Below are 26,631 nucleotides of genomic sequence, written 5' to 3'. Positions count from 1 at the left end.
TTGATTGATGATGTGGAAAGGGCTTTGCTTGTCTGCTACTGAGAACATTATTACCCTTGCGGTTTTTGTGGAAACTGCTTTTGGAAAGAAAAAAAGAAATGAACTTTACTGACTTAACATTTTTGCACCTCCCGTTTTTCTAATCTGGGCTATTTTTATTTTTGTTTTTTTACAGTGAGATTTTTTTGATCTTCAGCTACAGTAAGTTATTCCAATTTTTTTTTTACATTTTTCCTGACTTTCCGCTGATTTCCTTTTTATTGTTGTTACTAGTTATTATTATTATTATTTATTATTATTATTATTATTATATACTTATGATGGTGATGATGATGATGATAATGACACTGATGATTTTTAACCGGATTAAAATCGAGTTTTTCTGAATGTTCATAAGAATTTCTTCGGCCTCCTGATTGACTTTGGAGTTTTGCATCTTGGGAGAGAGAGTGAAGGCATTAGCATTTTTAAGTGGATTGATCACATAAACCTTTTCTCTCCCAACCCCACCCTTGTCCTCAACCCCTTCCCCACACTGGAAATAATTTTACTGGCTGTTAAGTCTGTGACCTTATTTTTCCTGATCTTTAACTTAACTGTTTTAGAGCATCTCTGGACGTCTGTATTTTTAATTTTTTTTATTTTTGTTTTTTTATTTTTAATCTTTAATTTGTTAAATTTTTAAACTGTGCTGCAATAAAATGTGTGTGGTACTACTTAACACCTATAATGGTGATGGCATTTTCCCAGAAAGCCATCTTCCTCCTGTTTCCCTTGAAATCCCATCCTGCTTTTCCTGTACACTACCCCTCACAAACCACAAGCTGCAGCAACATGGATGCCCAGCCTGGAGCAGCATCAGCCAGGATGACCTGGAGCCAGGGGGGCCTTCGGATCAGATGCACACCCTTCCTGGGTGATGGTAAGAGGTGTGAGGTCCAATTGGTTTCATTGCAAAGAATAGCAAGTAGAGTCATTTAAATTTAGTGGATGTGGTGTAGGTCAGTGTCTCTGGAAGTGTTGGGATAAGCCCTTTGTGTGTATAGCTTGATATGACTCCCAATGGAGGCAGCCTAAATTATTTGTAAAACTAATTGTTGAATAATGATGTATTCCTAATTTGGGCTGATTGGAGAAATTTTTTTTAAAGAGAATTTTTTAATATTTATTTTTTAAGTTTTTGGTGGACACGACATCTTTATTTTTATGTGGTGCTGAGGATCGAACCCAGTGCCCTGCACATGCCAGGCAAGCGCGCTACCGCTTGAGCCACATCCCCAGCCCAAGAATTTTTTGATAAATGACTGCTGAAGTTTACCTGTAATTTACAATGAAAATGACTTGTTTTAATGATTAATAACAAGACGAGGACATTAGGCAGTCTTTTTCTTAGATAACTGCAAATTAGTGAGGACAGTCTGTCATTTAGAGCAATCTGGGTTTATGACAGTAATTTTGGACTGCATTTATCTCATTTACATTTAACATGAATCAAACCACAAGATAAGCTCTAATGTTAGAAAGCTATCACTGAAAAGTTTTTAAGAATATGAGGAAAGGGGCCAGGTGTGGTGACTCCAACACGCCTGGAATACCAGCAGCTGGGGATTTTGAGGCACGAGGATCTCAAGTTCAAAGTCAGCCACAGCAACTTGGTGAGACCCTGTCTCTCAAAGGGCTGGGGATGTGCCCTCAGGTTCAATGCCCAGTACAAAAAAAAGGATCTAGACTTGACCCCCTTTCCATTGAGACTTGAGGCTCGGCAGGCTATTGGGCAATGCAGTGTGTTCTCTAATGTAATAGGAAGGGACGAATCCTGAGTATTTATAAGAATAACATTTAATAAAGACATGAATAATGGGAGTTACAACTTGTAAATCATTTGTAGTGGTACGCTTGTTAATAGCAGTGACTGGGTAGGAGTATTGATTATTTTTTTTTTAATATCTGTCCCATAGTTATGTAGGTGGTCACAATATCTTCATTTTTTATGTGGTGATGAGGATCAAACCCAGCAAGCAGCCCATGTGTGCTAGATGATTTCTCCATATCTGAGCCACACTCAAATCCCTTTTTTTTTTTTTAAGTGTTCATGAGACATTAAAGTAGAAATGTTGATTCATGAAACAAAATTCAGAGTTCTTACTCTGAAAAATTTTAGATTTGGGTATATAAGCAGCAGATTAAACCTTTTCCTCTTGGAGATACAAACAACAATTATTGTAGTTTTGATCCATGGAGAGAAAAGAAAATATGCTATTATGGATGAGAAAATAGAAAAACAAATGTAGGTAACAGAAGTGGAGGGATGATGGTAAAGGAGCTAAGGGTGAAGCTTGAGGTCTGGAATATCATGTGAAGGCACAGATAATGGGGAGAAAATAATTTTCTTTGGAGCAATAATTCCTGAAAAATAATACCACACAGCTGCATGAGATCCCAGCTATTCAAGAGACTGAGGCATGAGGATGGCAAGTTCAAAACCTGCCGGAGTGACTTAATGAGACCTTGTCTCAAGAAAAGGACTGGTTATGTAGCTCAATGTAAAGCATCTCTGGCTTTAGTTTTCAGTACCACAAAAGGAAGAAAATGCATAGAATAAGAGATGCGGGATCAGATATTCATAATATAGGGCCTTGGAAGGTCAAGTTTCAGGTCTAGATTATCTGGCAAAAGAAGAATCAGGAAGTATTTTGGAGAAGAGATTTGTCAGGAACTACATTCTGTCTATAGTCTGGGAGATGTTAGTCATGAGCACTAAGTGTAGATAGGCATGGTAGACTTATAAAAGTAGGCAGTTTTAAACTTTTTAAAAAATATTTACTTTGTTTTAGGTATTTTAATTTTACTTCTATGTGGTGCTGAGGATTGAACCCAGTGCCTCACGCATGCTAGGCGAGCACTCTACCACTGAGCACAACCCCAGCCCTATTTTAAACTCTTGAAGAAAATAGGACTAAGGATACTGGGTGGTTTTTCTTAAAGTTTTTTTTTTTTTTTGGTATTATCAGCAAATGTAATTAGTGATGGCAGAGAAGGTGACAGATGGAGAACTGATAAGACATTAGGAGATTACTAGTTATTTCTGTAATACCCAATTAATTGCTTTCTGATTCAGGATAACGGTAATAGAACATGCATTGCATCCTGAGGAAAGTAATAACTGGTTCAACATCCCTTTTCTTAAAACCTGAAAATCCAAAATTTGAAAAGTTTGAGGACCAACATGATGCTTAAGCTTTTGGATTTTCATATAAAGTGTACTGAACTGATGGTCTATGCAAGAATTTAAAAACCCAAAAGCTGAAGGTCCCAAACGTTTTGGGTAATTGAACACTTTATTGTATCTGTTACTATTAGCAATTTTTAAAAATATTTTTATTTTGTTTATTTTTTTAATGTGCTGAGGATGGAACCCAGGGTCTCACATGTGCGAGGTGAGCCACAACCCCAGCCCCACTATTAGCAATTCTTAATTTTTGGTAACATAATTTTGATTTTATCCTTCATATTTTAAACACGAGAATGTTGAAGTACAGAATTTAAATAATTTGCCCAAGATTTAGACATAATGAGTAAGCCTAAATGGAGCAGATTCAACCTAGGCAGTAAGATTACAGATTGGATTACTTTTGACATGTTGAGTAGAAAAACGGGTCTTAATTAAAGGACCACAAAAACCATACCACATACTTTAGATTTTACTTGCTATTTTTGTGGTGCTTGGACTTTTTTCTTTTTGGCACCTGGACAGGGTCATGACAGTATACTTCTACTTTTGAAGAATTTTTAACTACCATATTGATAATGTTTGTCTTTAAATTTGCATCTTTTACAGTACTCCCGGGGATTGAACACAGGGCCATACATCTAGCCCTTTTTATTTTCATAGGCAGGGTGTCAAAAAAGCTGTTCCTTCTGTGTCAGATTGCCCACACTGGCCTTGAACTCTGAGATCACCTTGTTGTAGCCTCCTGAGTTGCAGAGATTACAGGCAGCTGTACCTTGTTTGTCTCGATGAAATATAATTTTTGGTACCAAGGATTGAACTCAGGGCAGTCAACCACTGAGCCACATCGCTAGCCCTTTAGGAGGCAGGGTCTCACTGAGTTGCTTAGCACCTTAATAAGTTGCTGAGGCTCACTTTGAACTTGCAGTCCTCCTGCATCAGCCTCCTAAGCCACTGGGGTTACAGGTGTACACAACTGCACCCTGCTGACTGAAATATTTTTTTATTGTTCTCCCAGATTGTTGTTTGTGGCTGTTCCTTTTTCTGTTTGAATGTCCTGTGGCTTAGTTCTATTTTTCTGTTTAACTTCATTGGTTATTTATTCTCATAATTTTATGTATTATATAAGCAGATGATCTCCAGACTTGTATCAACAGCCTGTACTTCTCGAATTATTTTTTTTCCCTTTTTTTAATATCATTATTTTAGTTGTAGATGGATACAATACCTTTATTTTATTTTTATTTTTATGTGGTGCCGGCGCCTCACGCATGCTGGACAAGTGCTCTACTACTGAGCCACAACCCGGGCCCCCTCTTGATTTATTTCTTAACCGAGTTACTTCCCTGAATATCAGATATATCAACCTAAAAGTAAACTGGACTGCTGTTATATTCCTGAAAGAAGTTCCTTTTTCCTTTTTCAGTTAATGAAACTTTAATATGTTTCTTAGGCCTGGTTAGTCATATTTGACTCTTTCAATCAAGAGGCCTTTGGCCTTTTAGAATACCAGGCCATCAGCTCTCTTGTTAAAGCCAAATGGAATTAAAGCATGGCTTGGAGGTATACAACATTCATACCAGCAACTCTGGAGGCTGAGGAAGGAGGGTCAGAGTTTGAAGCCAGTCTCCACAAAAGGGTCTTAAAGAGTGATGGGATGTAATTCTGTTAAAGTGCCACTGAAAATGCCATCACTTACTGCAGTTTCAACCCACCATTGTCTCTTGTGCTTTATTATCTTTTGCAGTAGGTTTGCATTTCTTTTGTTTGTTCTCAAAGTGGTGGCTAGATTGGTCATGTTAGGTTGTCATGTTAGAACCGCATGTCATATTGAAATAACATGTTTGAGTCTAATCCCATCGGGAAGCTGAGGCACAAGATTCACATTGGTGTCCAGCCTAGTCAACGGTAATAAGGCCCTTCTCAAATTTTTTTTAGAAGGAGGGTGTGACTGTGAATGTGGCTTAGTTGTAGAGTGCCACTGGGATCAATCCCCAGTACTGCCAAAACACTATTGGAGAAGAATGAATAAATGTTTCTCCTTTCTCAGCCTTCATAGTACCTGGGTTATAGGTGTGCACCAGCACCCACAGCTCAAAAAAGTTTTTTCTTTTTTTTAATGCCAGTAGTATGTCATTAATTGTGTTTAAAGTTCCTTAGAAATTAGAAGGGGGGCTGGGGATGTGGCTCAAGTGGTAGCGCGCTCGCCTGGCATGCGTGCGGCCCAGGTTCGATCCTCAGCACCACATACAAAAACAAAGATGTTGTGTCTGCCGATAACTAAAAAATAAGTATTAAAATTCTCTCTCTCTCTCTCTCTCTCTCTCTCTCTAAAAAAAAAAGAAATTAGAAGGGAAGTGTAAAATGCATGTGTATATACACGCATGCAGGTGTGTGTATATATTTGTATGGTAGGAAGTATATGGTAGGAAGTACCTCTGTTTTACTGCCAACAGTTTTTAGCTGGTTATGGGGGCGTACACTTGTAATCACCGTGACCGGATACTGAGGCAGGAGGATGGATGACAAGTTTCAGGCCAGTCTCTGCAATTTAGGCCCCATTTGAAAATTTAAAAAGAGCTGAGGAGGTATTTCACTAGAAAGTGTTCCTGGGTTCAATTCCCAGTATCCCTTTCCCTGAAAAAAAAAGCAGTGTGTAAAAAGGTCTTGCTTTGCTTGGTGTGATGACAAATTTCTTTAATCTCAGAGACTGAGGGAGGGTGACTGCAAGTTCAGAGTCAGTCTCAGTAATTTGATGAGGCCTTAAGCAATTTTAGTGCAAGATGCAGTCTCAAAATAAATAAAAAGGACTTGGAATGTAGCTCAGTGGTTGTACTCCTGGTATAAATCTCTGGTATTTAAAAAAAAAAAAATTGAAACTCACTGGGTGTGTTTTATACTAAAGTCAGATTTTACTGGTTTTCGAAGACACAACCCTACATGATCTGTTGTGCACCTTCTACTTTACTGTTGGTATGCTGTATTCCAGTCAGCACTGGCTGGCTTAATGTATTTTAAAGACATGTTCATACCTCAGCCTTTGTTGTTCTTCTTACTCATTTGCAAGGGTCCCCCACCCCCTTTGGGGGTAGGTAGCCAGAGATCAACCCAGGTTAACCATTGAGCCACATCCGTATCCCTTTTTTGTTATGAGAGTGAGTTCAAGTTAATTAGATCCTCTCAGCAATTTTCTGAGACTAGTTTAGAACTTTCAATCATCCTGCTACAGCCTTTGCAGCCTTTGGGATTACAGGTGTGGGCCAACACATGTGGCTCTGTTCTTCAGGTTTTTACTCAAAGCCATCAACTTGGTGATTATCTTATTTAGTCCTTAAAGCTTCCTGATACTTTTAAAAAGTTTTTTTAAAAAATATTTTTTAGGTGTAGATGGACACAATACAATGCCTTTATTATTATTTTTTTTTTCCTGTGGTGCTGAGGATCAAACCCGGGTCACTCCCATGTTAGGCAAGTGTTCTACTGCTGAGTCAAAATCCCAGCCCCAAAAGATTTTCTTTTAAAGGGGATATTATGCTCCAAACATTCTTTTGTTTTTGTTTGTTTTCATGTGCTGAGGATTGATTCCAGTGTCTCACATGTGGTAGGCAAGTGCACTACCACAGAGCTACAACCCCAGCCCATCTTCCTAATAACTTTTTAATGTGAATTACCAACCATCTCACACCAATTATAGAGTTTATTTGTATGTAAAGGTATAGAGAGATTTCTGGAAAGATGGCTGGTAGATAATTAACATGGGCAAGAAAATAGGATGAGGAAACATTTTGTGTAAGTATCTAAAGACTGAGTATTAAAATAAACAACATAGTATTGCTTCTAATTTAAAAACTTAAAAACTCCTTATTGTATATATGGTATATATGTATGTCACCTTTTGATTCTGTGTTGTATAAGTAGCATCTATGGTCTGCATAGGAGAGTTAGTAAAGAATCAGTGTGAAACGAATAGCCTTAAAACTTGATTATGTTGAAGTTAGAATTTTCATGTACATGCAGTACAAATTTGGACAAACCATGCTATTTTTGAAAAATAATTCGCCAGTGAGAAAGCATGGCTTTTTCCTTTTTAAATTTAATTTTTTTTTTTTTTTTGTACTAGGAACTGAACCCAGGGACACTTAAGCACTGAGCCACATCCTTGGCCCATTTTTTATTTTGAGGCAGAGCCTTGCTAATTTGCTGAGGCTCACTTTGAACTTGGTATCTTCCTACCTCAGCCTTCTGAGCTGCGGGTATTATAAGTGTGTGCCACCACACACAGCAAGAATGCCTATTTCTTTTTTAAATTTTCTTCTGTTTGATCTAATTGGTTTGGCACATCATACATAAATGGAGTATAATTTCTCATTTGTCTGCTTGTATATGGTATAGGGCTATACAGGTCAAAGCCTGCCTATTTCTAAGAGGTAGCTGTGTAAGATTCAAGAACATCTTTTTTTTTCTGCTGCTTCTCTGATTTGATTTTAACCGAGAAGAAATTGTCTTCCTGTTTCCTCTTTACATTTATCATTGCTTCTGAGATGGGAGCCTCCTGGGGAGGGTGGTGCACACCTGTAATCCCAGTAGCTCTGGGAGGCTGAGGCAGGAGGATCCTGAGTTCAGAGCCACTCTCAGCAGTGGTGAGGCACTTAGCAATTCAATGTGACCCTGTCTCTAAGTAAAATACAAAAGAGGGTTGGGGATGTGGCTCAGTGGTGGAATGCCCCTGAGTTCAATCCCTGGTCAAAAAAAGGAAAAATAATATAACCCTCAAGCCAGAGAGTCTTTTCTAGACACTCTTGAAATATCTAGGAAGAGTTTTTTTTTTTTAAGAGAGATTTTTTTTTTTTAATATTTATTTTTTAGTTTTCGGCAGACGCAACATCTTTGTGGTGCTGAGGATCGAACCCAGGCCGCACGAATGCCAGGCGAGCGCACTACCACTTGAGCCATATCCCCAGCCCCTAGGAATAGTTTTGAGTACATTTTAAACAATTTTTGCCCCAGCATTCTAAAAAGCCATCACTTTGGTGATTATCTTATCTCATTTAGTCTCTAAAGCTTCATAATACTTTTTTTTAAAGGGAATATCGTGCTCCAAACATTGTTTTATTTTGTTTGTTTTTATGTGGTGCTGAGGATTGAACCCTGTGCCTCACATGTACTTAGGCAAGTGTTACACCACAGCCACTATAATGCACAGTTCAAAGTTTTATTTTTCTTTTTGTTATGATCAGGTCTCACTTGGTTGCTTACAATCTTGCTAAATTGCTGAGGGTGGTTTCCAGCTTCAGATCCTCCTGTCTCAGCCTCCCATCCTGCTGGGATTACAGTGGTGTTTCACCATTCCCAGCTCAATTATGCTAGAGTTGTCATTTGTGTAGTGTTTAAACTTTAGTTTTACTGAAATTTGAAGGGTCGACTAATCACATGACTTAATCACATGACTTAATTAATGTGAATTTAATGAAAGCTATCCCATCTTTATTATAACTTTAATCCAAATTAAATTATTCATAAAACCTTAGAAAATGTAAATGAGTCAAAAACTGACATACCTAAGTCACCCAAAGATGAAAGTTTTTTGTGCTCTTCTGTTCTTTTAGGTTTTTTTGTAGATATTTCAGAATCTCATGTGGCACATATATATTTAAATATTTTTTTAGATGCATGGACCTTTATTTCATTCATTTATTTATATGTGGTGCTGAGAATTGAACCCAGTGCCTCACACATGCTAGGCATGTGCTCTACCACTGAGCCACAGCCTCAGCCCCTGTGGCATATATATATTTAAGTAGTGGTATATTTTGCTATTTAACCTGAACATTTTGTGTTAGTAAATTCAGATATAAAAAAATTAGTTAAATTCCATAGCATCACATTACATTATTTTATCAACATTGTATTTTACTCTATAGTTGGACCCTTGGGGGGCCTATTTTTTAAGATTAGGAGAATTGTTAGCGTCATTTTTTTTGTTAGCACCACTGAGCCACATTTCCAGCCCTTTATTTTAGAATCAAGCCCCAGAAGTGTAATTGATGAAGGTCATATAAATCTTTAAAACCCCAATTTTTTGCAAGTTGATAAGAATTTACCTACTTATTGACAGTGGTCACTTATACTTCTGGTTTTGTTGATTCTACTTTACGATTTAATCTTGTTAATAATCTGAAGGGTTTGGTCATTGAATAATAAGATGTTTTCAGAGGACATGTTCCTGGATTTTCTAAATACAGTTATCAGGTTGTCTCTTCTGGGTATAGTTTGGGATTCACATGTGTACATGAATATATTTGGTGTTACTTTTTTGTGGTGTTGAGTTGATCCTAGGGCCTAGTGTATGTTAGGCAAGCACCCTGCCACTAAGCTACAAGCATAGTCTTGGTGTTCATTTGGATGGGGGGAGGATGGATACTAGCGATTGAACCTAGGACCTTGCACATAATAGACAAGCTGTCTTAACATGGAGTTACATCCCCAGACCTTTTTTTTGAGACAGTTGCTGACATGCCCAGGCTGGCCTTGAAGTTGGCTGTTCTTGTGCTTCCTCCTACTGAGAATCTTGGGATTATAGGCCTGTGCCACTATGCCATCTCCTACTATTCTTTTAGTTGTGGAAAAACTTCATACATCCACAAAAGTAGAGTAGTATTTGAATCTCCATGGACTTTACCAACCTTAACAAATTTTAGTGAATCCTACTGCATTTACACTCTATTATTTGTTTTTCTTTTAATTTTTTTTTTTTTTTTTTGCACTGGGAATTAAACCCAAGGGCAATTTACCACTATAACTATCCAATTTTATTTATTTATTTTTTATTTTGAGACAGGGTCTCACTAAGTTGCTAAGGGGACCTCCAACTTGGAATCTTCCTGTCTCATCTTCCCTGAGCTGCTGGTAATTACAGATATGCACCACCATCCCTGACTTCAATAAATGACTGTAGTCATTATCACTATTAAATACAAATTATAGCCCTAAAATCCTACTCTTGAGTATTAAGTGAGGAATTCCATAATTCTGGAATGTACTTTTCATTCCTAAGACAACCCCCCCCCCTTTTTTTTTCTTGATTATTAGCACTGCTATCCTTTTGGGTGGATTGAGGATAAACAAAATGAGATTTTACTAAGTAATGTCCATAAAATTATGTTGTGCTAAATATTGAACCCAGTGCCTCACACCTGCTGAGCAAGCCTTCTGCTACTGAACTCCAGTGCCAAGCAAATGTTTTTGATTGTTTTGGAAAAAACTTAAGGATTATTGTGTACATGTTTTATTTAATTTTGAAGTAGTGGTTTATAAAAAAACCTACAAATTTTGAATCGACTTAAAATATACAAAGATAATTAATAAATTTAAGCCAGGTGTAAGGATAGAAGGAGATAAAACTGAAAGCTAGTAATCAGAAATGTGTGTACCATTCTGAAATGTGCATAGGTTAATTATCTGAGTTTTTTGTTTTTGGGACCAGGCATTGAATCCAGGGACACACAGGAACTTAGGCACATCCTGTTTTTATTTTGACACATGGTCTTGCTATATTGCTTTTAAATTTATGTTTCACCTACCTCAAATACTACTAGGATTACAGGTGTGCGCCACTGTGCATTACTTGAATATCTGCTTTTAGACAGATACTATTTCTTGGCGGTGACCAGAATCTGTAATCATTTGTGAATCATGGTAGGTGCAAAATTTGGAGGATTCCGAATTCGAGGCCACTCTAGCCAATTTAGGGAGACCCTGTCCCCCAAAACAAGGTTGGTGGGCCACTCACTTGTAAGAGTGCCCATAGGTTTAGTCCCTATTACCCCAAAAATACAAATAAAAAGCATAAAAGTGTTTTCCTACCTTGCTATTCAGACTAAGACCTCCATATTAACATTCTCATTATTTTTTTGTTTTTAAGCTGTTGTTGGACACAATACCTTTATTTTAGTTATTTTTATGTTCGTAGTTGTAGATGGATTTCTGTAGAGGATTCACATTAAGAGAATGTAATTTTTCATAAAAGTTCTGTCACAATAACTGTTATTTTTCCCTTTTTTTATGTAAAAGAAAATACTTATAAAGAACAGCATAGCGAATTCCTTTGTATATACTATCATTCACACAGGTTTCTAGTTTTCTTAGAAATGATAAGGTGTGGTAGCACAGGTCTGTAATCCCAGCAATTTGGGAGGCTGAGGCAGGAAAAAACAAGTTAGAGGCCATGGGGGAATTTAGGGATATCCTGTCTCAAAAACATAACAGCTGGGCATGGTGGTGTAAACCTTTAATTCCAGGGGTTCTGGAGGTTGAGGCAGGAGGATCATAAGTTAAAAACAAAAACAAAAAAGCCCAAGTGTAAATATTTGCCGAAGAGGGGATTCATTGTGTAACCAAAAATCTGCCTTAGTTAAATATATGATGAAGTCTGGTTACTTTTAAGCTTGATGCAACTCTCAGATATGCATGCCATATAACTGAAGGTTGAGAATGTAGAGAGAAATGTTTGTTGGGACTTAATGGAATATAATATTCAGTGAACTTTTTTGTGCCCTAGATATACTTACTCTTCCTTGATTTCATATGTGAATTGTTTATGAGGAAGGGAAATGTTCAACTTTCCCAATTTATATTTTGGGATTTATAGAAAAGCTTTCTTCCACTTTAGGCTAGGTGTATATCATGATCATTAAGTTCCAGATGATATCATGTTATCTTTACAGAAAGAAAAAATTACATAGTGTTAAAAATTGAGAAAAACTCATAAAAACCTAACATTTCACCTCATTCTTTGTTAGCACCTTGGTGTATAATCTAGATAATTTAGATATTGAGTATGCTGTTTAACATCTTGAACATCTCTCTATTTTTTTGGTAATGAACACAGGGACACTTAACCACTGAGCCATATTCCTAACCCTGATTTGTATTTTATTTAGAGACAAGGTCTCACTGAGTTGCTTAGTTAGAGCCTCGCTAAATTGCTGAGACTGGCTTTGAACTTTTGATCTCCTGCCTCAGTCTCCCAAGCTGCTGGGATTACAGTTGTGTGCTACTGTGCCCAGCCTTGTTTTCTAATTTTTAAAAAAATTTTTCTTAGTTTTACATGGGCACAATACCTTTTATTTTATGAATTTATTTTTATGTGGTGCTGAGGATCGAACCTAAGGTCCCACATGTGCTAGGCAGATGCTCTACAACTGAGCTACCTCCCAAGCCCTGTTTTCTAATTTCTTTATTCTTAAATACATATTGTTTTCTTCAGAATAATTCTTTTTTTTTTTTTTTAAGTTGATAGACCTTTGATGCCTCACACATGCCAGGCAAGTGCGCTACCTCTGAGCAGTTGAACTTGACCTCCTGCCTCAGCCCCCAGAGGCAGTGGGATAACATGTGTATGCCACTGATCCCCGCATGAAAATTTTTTTTTTAAATACCATTTTTCGGTATTTATTAGTCACCTGTTTTTTATTGGTATATAGTAATAATATCAAATGATGCAGTACTAGCAACTGTTGTACAAATCATGAGTGCTGTGTGCAAGACACCATGTTTAATGTTTTATTTACTTTATTTTAGGGTTTTTTTTTGTGTGTGGTGCTGGGGATTAAACCCAGGGCCTCGTGCATTCAAGGCAAACCTTCTACCAACTGAGCTATCTCCCTAGCCTATTATGTACTGTGTTTTTGTTTTAAAAAATATGCATTTATTCAATTTATTTTTTTTTATGTGGTGCTGAGAATAGACCCAGTACCTCTCACATGCTCGGCAAGTGCTTTACCACTGAGTCACAACCCCAGCCCATTATTTACTGTATTCTAAATATTTTTTTTTTTAAAGAGAGAGTTTTTTAATATTTATTTATTAGTTCTCAGCGGACACAACATCTTTGTATGTGGTGCTGAGGATCGAACCTGGGCCCACGCATGCCAGGCGAGCGCGCTACCACTTGAGCCACATCCCCAGCCCTATTTACTGTATTCTAAATGTCATGTTGATTGTAGTTGCACACCCCTGTAATCACAGCAACTCTATCTAGGCTGAGGCAGAAGGATTGCAAGTTTAAAGACAGCCTCTGCAATTTAGCAAGGTTTAAGCAGCTTAAACCTTTATCCAAAAAAAAAAAAGATCCTGGGATGTTTCAGTGGTTAAATGACTATAGCTTATATTCCTGGTAACCCAGTGGGGGAAAGAAGTGTTGACAGAACTGGATTGAATTTGTGTGAATAGGTATATAATTGAGTAATATAGGGAAAGAAATCAAATTGTGGAATATACAGGTTGGACCTGTGTTCTTTAGGGTCTGTGAACTAGAATTTTATGAAATGGACAGTCCTGCATGATGTGAACAGAAAAATTGTAAGAATTGAAGACAGTTAAGATTACATTAATAAGTAGAAAAGGTTAGGAGATTTATCTAATCATGAATCCTGCATGTGTTGACAGTGCTAATGTTTGTAGAAATAGTAGCTTCTGAATAACATCCAAGTTATGTTCCATTCTTTTTTTTAATCTTTGTTTATTTTTGTGTGGTGCTGAGAATCGAACTCAGTGCCTCATATGTGCCAGGCAAGCTCTCTGTCACTGAGCTACAACCCCAGCCCCATGTTTCACTCTTAATCATTCTAAAAGCAGCCAAGTTTGGACTGTTGTGTTATATTAAACAATTTTTTTCAGAGAAAACATTTCTTATTTTCACAGATTATGCCCAGAATGAGAGCAGTTTCAGTAAAATGTTTTGTCAGTGAAAAATTTAATTAGTAATAAGTAGGCAGACATTTAAGCCAAGGGTAGCTAATTTAAGAGATGAAGTAAATTTTTGGTTTTTAGTATCTTTAGGTTGTAATTTCCAGGCTTTTATGGCATATAGAGGTTCTGTCAGAGGGAATTGGAGCATCCTGTTTATTTTGAGTGCAGTAAAACCGTATGTGATTTAGTGTACATTCTGGAAATATTTGTAACACGTATGATTTTTGGTGAGGGGGTACCGGGAGACAGTCAACCCCACTGAGCCACATCCCAAGCCCTTTTTAGAGACAGGATTTCACTGTGCTCCATTGTGCCAGGCTCACTTTCATTTTTATTGTAGTGTTACTTATTCATGCTTTAATAGGGAACTCTTTATTGTAAAAATGTTTAATTAAGAAGATTTGAAAGAAACTGATGGACATAAAGGAACTACTCCTGGTGCCAGCAGATGTTCTACAAAAGTGTTGGGAAACAATTGTAATCTTAGCTAGTTTAGAAGGTGGAATCAGAAGGATCACCAAATTAGCAAGACTGTCTCAAGGGCTATAGCTCCTGATAGAACACTTGACTAGCATATGCAACACCCTGGTTTCAGTCCCTTTTACCCTACCACCCTACCCAGAAAGGTAATCTATCAACATTTGAATGCTTTTGTCTTTTCTCTTTCATAGAGTTTACATACTTGTATGTTATAATTTACTAGTGTTGAATAGTTTTTAGATATTCTATTGTAAGCGTTTTCCACTTATTTAGTACTCTAAAACATTTTTGCCCAATGCCTATTGAATGCTTCTGTTCATCAGGATTTACAACAAAGTTTATAGTCTTCAATTCCAAGCAAACAGGATATGACAGAAATTCCACATTGTTTATCACTTAATTAATATGGATCTACCTGTTAGTAAAAATTTTCAGGGATCAGGGATGGTATTGTACCTCAGTGTGTGTGATGCCCTGGGTTCAATCCCCACTACCTCTCCTTCCTCCCAAGAAGGAAATTTTCAAATGATAATACAGGAATATGGAACATATACTAGGAAGTAGAAGTGTCTTCTCCTTCCCCTATTAAATGATCATCTGTTCATTAGCTTTTTTTTTTTGGTATCAGAGATTGAAACCAGGGGCACTTTACCACTGAGCCATATCCTTATTCCTTTTATATATTTTAGTTTGAGACAGAGTTTCACCAAGTTGCTTAGGATCTTGCTAAGTTGTTGAGGCTGGTTTTGAATTTGCTTTCTACCTTGGCCTCTTGAGTTGCTGGATTTACAGGCCAGCACCACCATGCCCAGCCATTAGCAAATTTGACAGGAGAAAAAAATATGATTTTGGTACTCTCTTGGATCTTGCTTAAAGTACGTGAGCTGGTGTGTATCATTTTTTGTTATTGTACCAGATGTAAAAAGCCACCCCTCTTCCCTGTAAGTTTGTGGATAGAACCCATTAAAAGCAGAGCTTCATCCCTTAAATGCCCTTTTATTTTTAGTAAGAGTTGAATTGTCTAGACTGGCCTTGAAGTTGCTGTCATCCCCTCTCAGACCTTTGAGTTGCTGTCTTCAAAGCCATCCCCCCCTCTTGTTTGGGTGGTTGGGTCAGCATTGCTAGGGATTAACTGGACATCAAGCTTGTTAAGCTACCGCTGAGCCATACCTAGCCCTAAAAAGTTTCTTAGAATGTCTTGTTTTTGGTCTCCCTTTCTTTTGATAGCAACTGTGTAGATTGCTGTTTTTGCTTTCGAAACACTTTTTTCTTCCTGAAAGGTTTTAAAGTTAATAGACATTTTGCTTACAAATGCCCATGGCTGTGTCTCAACATTAAGAAAATTGAATTCAATAACGGCATGTTAAATTTTATATTAAAAGTTCATAGTAGTCACCCAAAAAATGTGCTTCCTCCATTCTAATAAATAAGGGTTCGCACTGCTTTCTTACAGAACGTGGTCCCCCATTGGCTCTTTTGGTGTAGGCAAATCCCAACCCTTAATTCTTAATATTTTTGGGGGGCGGGTTGGGTACCTGGGATTGAACCCAGGAACACTTAACCACTGAGCTACATCTCCAGACCTATTTTGTATTTTATTTAGAGACAGGGTCTCACTGAGTTGCTAAGCATGCCTTGTGGTTGTATACAGTGGCTTTAAAACCTTGATCCTCCTTGTCTCAGTCTACTGAGTCCTTGGGATTTAGGTGTGCTTCACTGTGCATGATGTAACAAAAGCTTCAAGTTGTCTTTTTCCCCAGTCTGGATTTAAGTTGTGAATACAGTGTAGTTAGGTGGTGGTATGTGTTTTTGTTGTCACATGAGGAGGCATGTAAGGTTTACATATAATTACTGCTAGTTTTGTTGGTCACAGTTTAGGTGGTAATGTGTATTTCCATTGTAAAAGTGCATTCACATTCCCTACCTCCCCCAATAGTGAATAATTTGTACTGGGTAATTCCAAGTCCTTGGTGAGCATACTTTGACGTTTTTCTCCATTGTGAAACTGGTTATCATATAGGTTAAGAAAATGAGGGTTTGTGGCTCAGTGGTTGCCTCGCACATGGGAAGCATTAGGTTTGATTCTCAGCACTACATAAAAATAGATAATAAATGTATTGTGCTCATCTACAACTAAAATTTTTTTTTAAATGAAACCTTGAAATTTTGGGTGGGTTGGTTGCAGGGGATTGAACTCTGGGACACTTGACCACTGAGCCACATTTCTAGCCATGTTGTTTAATTTATTTAGAGACATGGTCTCATTGAGCTGTTCAGCTTGAAGTTTTTTTTTTTACCTTAAATTTCTTTAATTTTAAACTCTATTTTTCATATTTAGTTGCATTTATTTTTAGACTTTGTGCCTTTTGACTGTTTTAAAAAAATTTTGATTTGTTTTAATTAGTTGTTACTCTTTTAATACTGTTTTGTATCATTTGCATTTTGACAGTTGTTAGACTTACACTATGTTTATTGTATTGGTGGTTGAACTTTAGTGATCTGCCACTGAGATACATCCCCAGTCCTTTTTTTTTTTTAATTTGTTTGTGCTTTGTTATAGGTGATAGTGGGGTTTACTGACATGATCATATATGCATGAAGTATGATTTATTCCTTTTTAGTCCCCAATGTTTGCTCTTTCCTTTTTCTCCTTCCTCCCTTTTTAATTCACCTTTCATGTAAGTTTTGAAATATCTGTAATTTATTTTACTGTTTAAGAGTTAGATTTGTGGCTGGGTACTATGGTGTACGCTTTTAATCCCAGAAGCTCAGGAGGTAAGTTCAAAGCCAGCCTCAGCAATTTAGCGAGGCACTAAACAACTCAGTAACATCCTATCTCTAATAAAATAAAAAATAGTCCTTCGATGTGGCTCAGTGATTGAGTGCCCCTGAGTTCAATCCCCAGTACCCGCTCCAAGGGAGAAAAAAAAAGGTTTGTGGGACTGGCATGGTAGTCCCAGTGGCTCTGGACACATGAAGCAGAGGGATTGCAAGTTCAAAGCCAGCCTCAGCAATTTGATAAAGCCTCAAGTAACTTATTAAGACCATGCCTCAAAATAGAGTGACTGAGCTTTTTTTTTTTTTTTTTTTTAAGCTAGAGTGAGAGAGGGAGGGAGAGAGAGAGAATTTTTAATATTTATTTTTTAGTTTTCGGTGGATATAACATCTTTGTTTGTATGTGGTGCTGAGGATCGAACCCGGGCCGCACGCATGCCAGGCGAGCGCGCTACCGCTTTAGCCACATCCCCAGCCCCGAGTTCCTGAGCTTTTAATTTTTATTTTATTTTGACTTGGTGGTTAAGTGCCCCCCAGGAGGGGGGGGAGAAACACAAAACAAGTTCGGTCATTGGGAACTTTAAAGACAGCTAAATAACAGTTGACTTATACATTTCTACTCATTATTTTACAGCATCTTAAATACTCTCTTAGGTCTAATTCTAACATTGCTGTTAGCATAACTTATTTAAAAATACTCAGCTTTGGCAAGGTGTAGAGGTGCACACCTGTAATCCCATGACTCAGGATGCTGAAGCAGAAGGATGGCAAGTTTTAGGACAGTCTCGGCAATGTAGACTCTGTATCAAAACATAATAAAGACTGATTAAGTGGTTATGTGGTGAAACAACCCTGGGTTCAATCTATGGTACCATTTAAATTATAAAAGAAAAAATAAAATAGCCAACTTTGTATTTTTATGGTTTGAAAATGTACTGGTTTTACATGCTAGAATTCCATCTATATTGTGAAGTCATGTCAGTATTTTTGTTACAGAGCCTTGGGAATACAACACCTTTCTTCCCCTATCCCCAAAAGATTATGGGCCGGAAGGGAGATTTTTTTTTTTTTTTTAAAAGGCCACGGAACAAGGCTTTATTTTATTTTATTTTATTTTTTTGAGAGAGAGAGAATTTTATTAATATTTATTTTCAGTTATCGGCGGACACAATATATTTGTTTGTATGTGGTGCTGAGGATCGAACCCGTGCCGCACACATGCCAGGCGAGCGCGCTACCGCTTGAGCCACATCCCCAGCCCCCGGAAGGGGGATTTTGTTGATAATGCAGTAAGGGATCCATTGGAGGCCCAGTATAAGGAACAGGCCCAGAGAGGTAAAGAGTAATATGAAAGTAGTATGAGAAAGAATCCCAAAAGGAATAATGGCAAAAATAAGAGTTGAAGTATGTAAAGACAGTTTAACCCAGATGATAATGTTGTAAGAGGTCAGAGAGATTCGTTGATACTATTAAACTGAAGAAAGATGAAACATATCAGACAATATTATTCTTTTAAAATTTCTGACTCACTGCTGCCCTCTAGTGATGTTATTTTTTAAATTCTCTTAAGAAATGAAGGAAAACAGTGTTTACACATAGTATGTCGTGCTTGTGGAGTTGTATAGCTTTTAAGTTGCGCGGTTTTTTGTTTTGGGATACCAGGGATTGAACTTCAGGGCATTTATCCTATTTTGTTTAAGAGACAGGGTTTCACTGAGTTACTTAGCCCATGCCTTTGCTAAGGCTGGCTTTGATCCACTTGTCTCAGCCTCCCGAACTGCTGGGATTACACAGTGTGCACCACTGTGCAAGGCTTAGTTGCAGGTTTTAAGAGATAGGAATGCATGAAATTATATAGGAAGGTTTTGAATTTCTTAATCTGAAGCAAGTTGTATGGTTCAACTGTGGAAAAGTCAAGTGTGATGCCATCTTTAGTCTCCACCCATAGACCATTGTATGTCATTAGCTATATGGTTAGGTGACTAGAGGACTACTTGAAATGCCCAGTAGGAAAATAACTTGTATCTGCCTCTACAGTGTGTATACTTACAGGAAAAATAGCCTGTGGTTTGATAACCTACTATATTACTAATTTATTCCTGCAACTCTTTTTTGCCATTAAAGGTCTAATTCTAGTGTTCCAAAAAGGCAAAGGGGGTTGAAGACTTGACCAATTTTAAATTGATTTTTTTTTTTTTTGGCCCTGATTCTAGGAAATGGAGGATTTTAATAATGTATGTTTCTGGTCCATTTGAACCTTTTTTCATAAACCTAGATGTTGCAAACTGCCATAGCTTTTCCCTGCAGAGTTTACTTAAGATTTTGTTTGAACTTTAGAGAAGTACATTTGTTATAAACATTGCAAAAATTTTATAGGTGTCAGTCCAAGATGGATTTGCTTCTCTAAGAGGGCAAAGAGGAATGATAGCAGCTCAAAATATTAATATGATTATTTGGAAATAAATTAGTAGGTTTGCTTGCATTTTATCCACAAGTGGAATTTGGGGTGGACGGGTCTTTAGATTTCGGCTTAGGTGGAAATAGAGACAAATTTCCATATATAAGAATGTCCATATTTATATCTTCATAGTGCCAGCAATATTGTTGCTTGTATTCACTACAAATTATATTAAGTAGATAAACATTGTATAGACACAGATTCTTGGTGTAAAAGGCAGTAAAAGTACCTTTTTTTCTTTTGTACCTGGAATAGAATCCATGGTTTTGTTACTCTAGGGTTTTTAATTCTGTGAGTTTTTGGTTTCACTTTTGGATGGACACAATACCTTTATTTAACTAATTAATTTATTTTTATGTGGTGCTGAGGATTGAACCCAGTGCCTCTGTCTTATTAGGCAAGTGCTCTACCACTGAGTCACAACCCCAACCCCTAAATCTGTGAATTTTTCATTATGTATATCTTATATTTTTCAGAACTGAGTTTAAATAAGAATGAACTTAACCTGATATAAGCAGCGCTGAAGGATCTTATTTTGTTGAACTTATAAATAATAAAACCAGTGTGTGTCGTGGTTCATATACCTCTTTTCCCAGTGAGGCGAAAGCAGGATGGTGCTTCAGCAACTTAGCAAGGTTAAGCAACATAGTGAGCCTATCTTATTTTTTTTATTTATTTTTTTTTAAATCTGGCCTGTCTTCAGTGTGACAGGCTAGCCAAAGGAAGAGGTTTTTCTGCTTTTATTTTATTTTTTTTTTAAATTTTTTAATACTTATTTATTAGTTTTCGGCGGACACAACATCTTTGTTTGTATGTGGTGCTGAGGATCGAACCCGGGCCACACGCACGCCAGGCGAGCGCGCTACCGCTTGAGCCACATCCCCAGCCCTAGTGAGCCTATCTTAAAATAAAAAATGAAAGGGATGGGGATGTGACACAGTGGTTAAGTGCTCCTGGTTTTTATCCCTTGTACCACCAAAAAAAAAATGTATATAATTAGTATTTAATCAATCAAGAATTTTTTTTGTACAAGGGATTCTTAACCAATGTCCCACATCCTTAGCCCTTTTGATATTATATAGAGACAGGGTCTTACTAAGGTTCTTAAGGTTTGCTACATTGCTGAGGCTGGCTTTGAAGTCACAATCTTCCTGTCTCAGCCTCCTGACCTGCTGAGATTACAAGCATGAATCACCATGCCTGCCATGTTTGTGATTTTCAAGAAGTGGAATAAGGGGCTGGAGTTGTGGCTGAAGTGGTAGCGTGCTCCCCTAGCATGCGTGAAGCACTGGATTCGATTCTCAGCACCATATAAAAATAAAATAAAGATAGTGTCCACCTAAAACTAAAAAAATAAATGTTAAAAAAGTGGAATAAACTTGTGTAAAGATTAATCACACATAAACTGTGGATCATAAACTAGACATTATTCTCCATCATGATCCTAAGAAAAAATACTTCATGTAGAGTCACATCATTTTAAAAAAATGTTTTTTTTTTCCCCCCAGGGGGAAGATTTTATGCTCATAGGTTTGGAGTCTTAGTCCATAGATGGTCTACTTTATTGCTCTGTTCTTGGGGTGAGGCAGAACATGGCAGAAGGCTGAAAGGAAACCTCAGGATGTGACAATGAAGAAGCTGAAAAAAACTCATTTTTTATTAAACAAATGAATTTTAGTTAATGATCATAGAGATAGTCTAATTTGATTCTTAAGTGGGAAAAGGATATTTAAGTCTCAAACTACATTAGAGAAAAAAGATGATCTAGAGATACAGACATTGTCAAAAACATTTATGTAGTTTTTAACAAATTAAGACCGGAATTGTTATTAACTAATATGACTGAGTTTTTTTGTTCTTGTTCTGTGGATGAGCCACATCCCCAGCGCCTTTTTGTGTATTTTATTAGAGACAGGTTCTCCCTCAGTTACTTAGGGCCTCACTTGCTGAGGTTGACAAAATTTGAAGTTATTGATTTATGGGAATTTAGAAAAAATATGTGAAAATTGAAAGGATAGTTTTTTGTTTTTCTTTTTTCTTTTTTTTTTTTTTTACCAGTACTGGAGATCAGCCCTGGGTCTTGTGTAAAGATTAATCATAAGATCATTAAAAGACATTGGCATTTTTCTTTTCTGAGCACAAAATTCTTACATAATTTCTGTGTCTTGTCATTTATCATTGCTTTTTTTCCCTGTGTTAATATTTGATTTGGACATTTGATTATAATTCCTGCATCATTCAAAATTATTTGTAGATTATTTTAAAGATATCAGTTGCTGGAAATACTAGTTACCTCAGAATCAGAAAAAAATCCATGTGAGATATATCCAGTTATCACAGATCTTTTTAAAGTGATTCTTGTTTGCTTTTAGAAAACTACAGATCAAATTAGCTGGGTTTTTGCACAGATAAATTTTAAGGTAACAGATGGAAGGAGGAAATTTCTGGAAAAAGACTTAAAGGGTATATTAAATTTCTTTTATTGGAAAATACGATGTTGCCTAGTAATATCATGTTTTGATGACAGTTGTTTTAAAAGGAAGCTGGTACTGTCAAAGAATAATGGTTAGGTTTTTTTGTTGTTTTTGTATTGGAGAGTTGATCCAAGGAAGCTTTACAACTGAGTTACATTCCCAGCCATTTTTTAATTTTTCATTTTGAAACAGTCTCATTAAATTCCTGAGTGGCTCAGAATTTGCATTCCTCCTGAGATGTTGTGGTTACAGTTGTGTACTACTGTAAAAGTTAGTACTTTTCTTTTTTTTTTTTTTTTTTTTTTAAAGAGAGAGAAAGAGAATTTTAATATTTATTTTTTAGTTTTCAGCGGACACAACATCTTTGTTTGTATGTGGTGCTGAGGATCGAACCCGGGCCGCACGCACGCCAGGCGAGCGCGCTACCGCTTGAGCCACATCCCCAGCCCCAGTACTTTTCTTGAGGAATGGGTTAAGTGGATATGGGCACATTGGATGTTTTTTATAGAGACTTAAGATCAAGTATCTACAGAATTTTCTTTCTTTTTTAAGTACTGGTGATTGAACTAAGGCACACTTGACAACTGAGCTGCATCCCTAGCCCTGTTTTGTATTTTATTAGAGATAGGGTCTCACTGCATTGCTTAGAACCTTGCTATTGTTGAGGCTGACTTAGAACTTGTGATCCTCCTGACTCAGCCTCTGGAGCTGCTGGGATTATAGGTCTGTGTCACCAAGCCAGGCTATCCTTCAGAATTTTCATTGAAGTGCCTAGTTCACACCCATTATTGGCATAGGAAAGACTGTTGCCAGTTTTAACTGCGTAAGAGCTGTCCATCAACTTTTGGTTTGGCTACCTTAATTGCTTTTTTGTGGAGATTAAGGTAGATTAGTCTATGTTATGTATGCTGTTGGTGCTGTATCTAGAGTGGTGTTGATGATATTTGGCCTTCCAGGGACTCCAGTTGTATTATATCATATGTAGGATGAAGTTTCACCTGAGATCATGTGGTATTTTGAACACCTTTAGTTAATCACTCTTCAATAAAATTTTTAAATGATACCATTAGAATGTAAGCTCTGGGGACAGTATTTGGTACCATGGTATATCATCCATGAGAACTGGTTTTTCAAGATTGACTTGAGGATTGGATGGTTATCAAATAGAAGACTCTGCTCCTTTCTATGATTTTGAGATTATTCAGAATATTTCAAAAGGATGAAAGGGTAATAAATCTTATGGAATTCTTGAAACCTTGTTAAAGATTGGAGCTTATTAGAGGGGGAAGGGGCAGCTGACTTAAAATATAAAAGACTGTGAAATAAAGGTTTGCACTTAAAAGCATTTCAGTGGAGCTATTGATCCTTTAACATCTATTGATCCTTTAACATCTATTTTTATAGGTTTTAAATAATCTGAGAACAATTGTATTCTTTGGCTTAGTTCCCCTGGTTCTCTTTTGTTTATGACATCTTCCCCTGACCAGTTTTATCATCATCACCATCGATTTTAATTGTTAAATGCCTGACCTCATTCAAGGTTATCATATAATATTTATCCACTGATTTATTTATTGCCTTTTGTATAAAAAGACTAACTTCTGCCTAAGTTTCTACATTGCTGTAGCTCAAGAATGGTTTGTGGTAGAATCTGGAATTTTGTCTATTAGGGGTAATGAATGAGACTTAGTAAAAGCAATGTGTAAGAAGTTAGAGTTACTGATGGCTAAGACATCTCATAAATGAGAATGATAAATTCAGAATTCCGTAGTCAACATAGGAATTCGAATTTTTTTAAAGACGATTTAAATTACAGAAGGATTCAATGGAATTTGAAGAGGGTTATGTTGACAGTATTCTGTGAGGAGGATTCCTCCTTCACACTTTAGATATGATAACTAGAGCTCTTGGAATAACCTGGAGCAGAAGTTTTTATTTTTTTAAGGATATATTGAAGGGCACTAGTCCATGAATAATAATATACTTGATGCTATCAGAATCCTTGAAGTTGACCAGTAACTCTTGGTATTCATGTTGATAGTACTGAGAACATTTTTTCAGGGAATATTGTTCTTAGCCATTTTTTCACCTGAAAATTTTTTTTCCCTAACAGTTCTTCCGCCTTTGTGAGGAACCTCATCAAACACGATGGCTAGCAACGTTACCAACAAGACAGATCCCCGCTCCATGAACTCCCGTGTATTCATTGGGAATCTCAACACTCTGGTGGTCAAGAAGTCTGATGTGGAAGCAATCTTCTCTAAGTATGGAAAAATTGTGGGCTGCTCTGTCCATAAGGGCTTTGCCTTCGTCCAGTATGTTAATGAGAGAAATGCTCGGGCTGCTGTAGCAGGAGAGGATGGCAGAATGATTGCTGGCCAGGTTTTAGGTAAGGTCTGGGTTGAATTTTTTTTTCATGGATATTATGTAGGCCAGAATTTTTCTGCTTTTTTTTTTTGTTTTTCTTTACCTCTATAAAGTTGAGTCTAATACATAATACACTCTTTGGATATTGTGACATAACTTCAACCTTATAAAAATATTCTGTTTATATGTATAATGTGTTTAAAAGGTATTTGTAATTTTGAGGTAGAACCCAGACCACCTTAAGGTGGAAGTCTTGATTGGTCTGGTAATAACATTTTATATGGAAATGTTATTTAAATGACCATATTCTATTCCTCATATAGATTGGAAGTCACAGAAGAGCTTAATGGATGGCTTCAGGATATCTTGTTAATTATAGACTGCCTTAGCTTTGAAGTTTGTGAGTTAAAATGTAGATAATTAATTATATAGTACTTATGTCTATTCTTAAATGAGGTTGATAGTATTATTGAGTTACACTCATTAAAAAAGGTACACCGTAGTTATTGGGAAAAAGTTTGTTGTAATCATTTTTTCTACATTCTTAAGAATCCACAAAGTGTATGCCTTTTTACCTCTAAAATGGATTGTGGTAAAAATGAACTTCAATGAGTTCTGCAAAAAAGTCATAAAATGAGCTGGGTGTGGCGGCACATGTTTATTATCCCCAAGACCTGGCAGCATGAGGCAGGAGGATCACAAGTTCAAGGTCAGCCTCAGCAACTCAAAGACCTCAAAATAAAGTTTCAAAAAAGAATTACAGTTTTAGTTCAGTGGTAAAGTGCCACTGGGTTCAAGCCCTAGTAATAAACAAAAGTCTTAATATGAACATTACATGATTTATGTTGAATTTTTTTAAATAAGTGGTGATAGATATTTCTAACCAAATGTAATCCAAACTGACATCATAGGTAACAATTCATAAGAATTCCATCCACATTGATTTTTTTTTCCTTTATTGCCTCAAAGATAAATTATTTATTTATTTATTTTTTACTGTACCAGTAATTGAACCCAAGGTCATTGTATCATTGAACTACACCACTACCCCTGGCATTTGTCATTTGGACACTGGATCTTGCTGGGTTGCTAAGACGATCCTTGAACTTACTATAGATGGGACACAGAATTAGGGTTTAAGTTTTTAATTTAAATTTATTTTTTTATGTGGTGCTCGGGATTGAACCCAGTGTCTCATGCATGCTAGGCAAGCCGTGTACCACTGAGCCACAATTCCAGCCCTGTCCTTAAACCTCAAATCCTCCTATTTCAATCTCCCAAGTAGCTGGAATCACAGATGGGCACCTCTGCGCACTGCTTTCAAACTTCAATCCTCTCTATGTCTGCCTAAGAAATTGACTAGGTACCTTTTCTTCCCATGCATATGAAGTCTTAAATTCAGTGTTAATATTATAATCAACAGCACATCTGAATGTAGTCTTAATATTATAATCAGCAGCACATCTGAATGTAGTCTTAACTACATTTCAGATATCAGTAGGCCAATAAATGTTAGTGGCTTATTTTAGTAGGCCTTGTAGAGATTGGAAGTAAGGTTCAATTTATATTGATTAATTTGCTGACTACTTGACTATTTCATGAATAGTATTATGATTATTTACATCTTATGTATCAGGTACATTAGCATGGTTGTCCTATTTCTTAGTAATGTTAAGAATCTTGTGGGTTTAAGCTCTATAGATCCCCATTCATTATATAGCTTCCCAACAATTTTTATCTTGTGATCCTGCATTGATGGTCATTGATTGGATATTTCCGTAGGGATCCAAAACATGGGTTTTCTAAGTCTGCATACAGTAATTTTCCTTAAACAAATTCCTTCTGTAAATACCAGATAAATCTTTGTTTTAAATCCTGGTCTTTCACATTCTGATATGTGGAACAAATATTTTTGCAGACTCTTAAGTACATTGCATTTATTATCACTATGAAATATATTTTTTAAAACTGATGGTTTAGTTTGTTACAGAATTTTTTTAGATCCCATCAACTGTTTCTTTATTAAAACCTCACTTGTAATGTTGCATAACATCCTTGCTTTAGTCAGTACAATAAGCCCCGTCCTCTGACTTTTACTT

The 26,631-nt window shown here is 36.7% G+C and overlaps 1 protein-coding gene across 11 annotated transcripts in view; it reads left to right on the top strand.

The window, feature by feature from the left end:
- Positions 1–26,631, top strand: part of Hnrnpc (heterogeneous nuclear ribonucleoprotein C) — a 53,369-nt gene that overhangs the window by 5,485 nt on the left and 21,253 nt on the right. For 7 of the 11 annotated variants that reach the window (XM_058577756.1, XM_058577755.1, XM_058577754.1 and 4 more), the window contains 2 exons: positions 176–201; positions 24,279–24,554. In XM_058577756.1, the coding sequence (XP_058433739.1) occupies positions 24,314–24,554 (241 nt within the window). In that variant the 5' untranslated portion in view covers positions 176–201; positions 24,279–24,313. Of the gene's footprint in view, positions 1–175; positions 202–750; positions 930–24,278; positions 24,555–26,631 lie in introns of those variants that run through there. The other 4 variants (XM_046441056.2, XM_046441054.2, XM_046441053.1 and 1 more) reach the window with 3 other exon arrangements.

This window comes from Marmota monax, unplaced genomic scaffold (assembly GCF_021218885.2).
Source record: "Marmota monax isolate L192 unplaced genomic scaffold, Marmota_monax_Labrador192_F-V1.1 WCK01_AAM20220418_F8-fsc00017, whole genome shotgun sequence".
Classification (NCBI taxonomy): Eukaryota; Metazoa; Chordata; class Mammalia; order Rodentia; family Sciuridae; genus Marmota; species Marmota monax.
The sequence above is the reverse complement of the archived record's forward strand: the minus strand, read 5'-3'. Positions and strand labels throughout refer to the sequence as shown.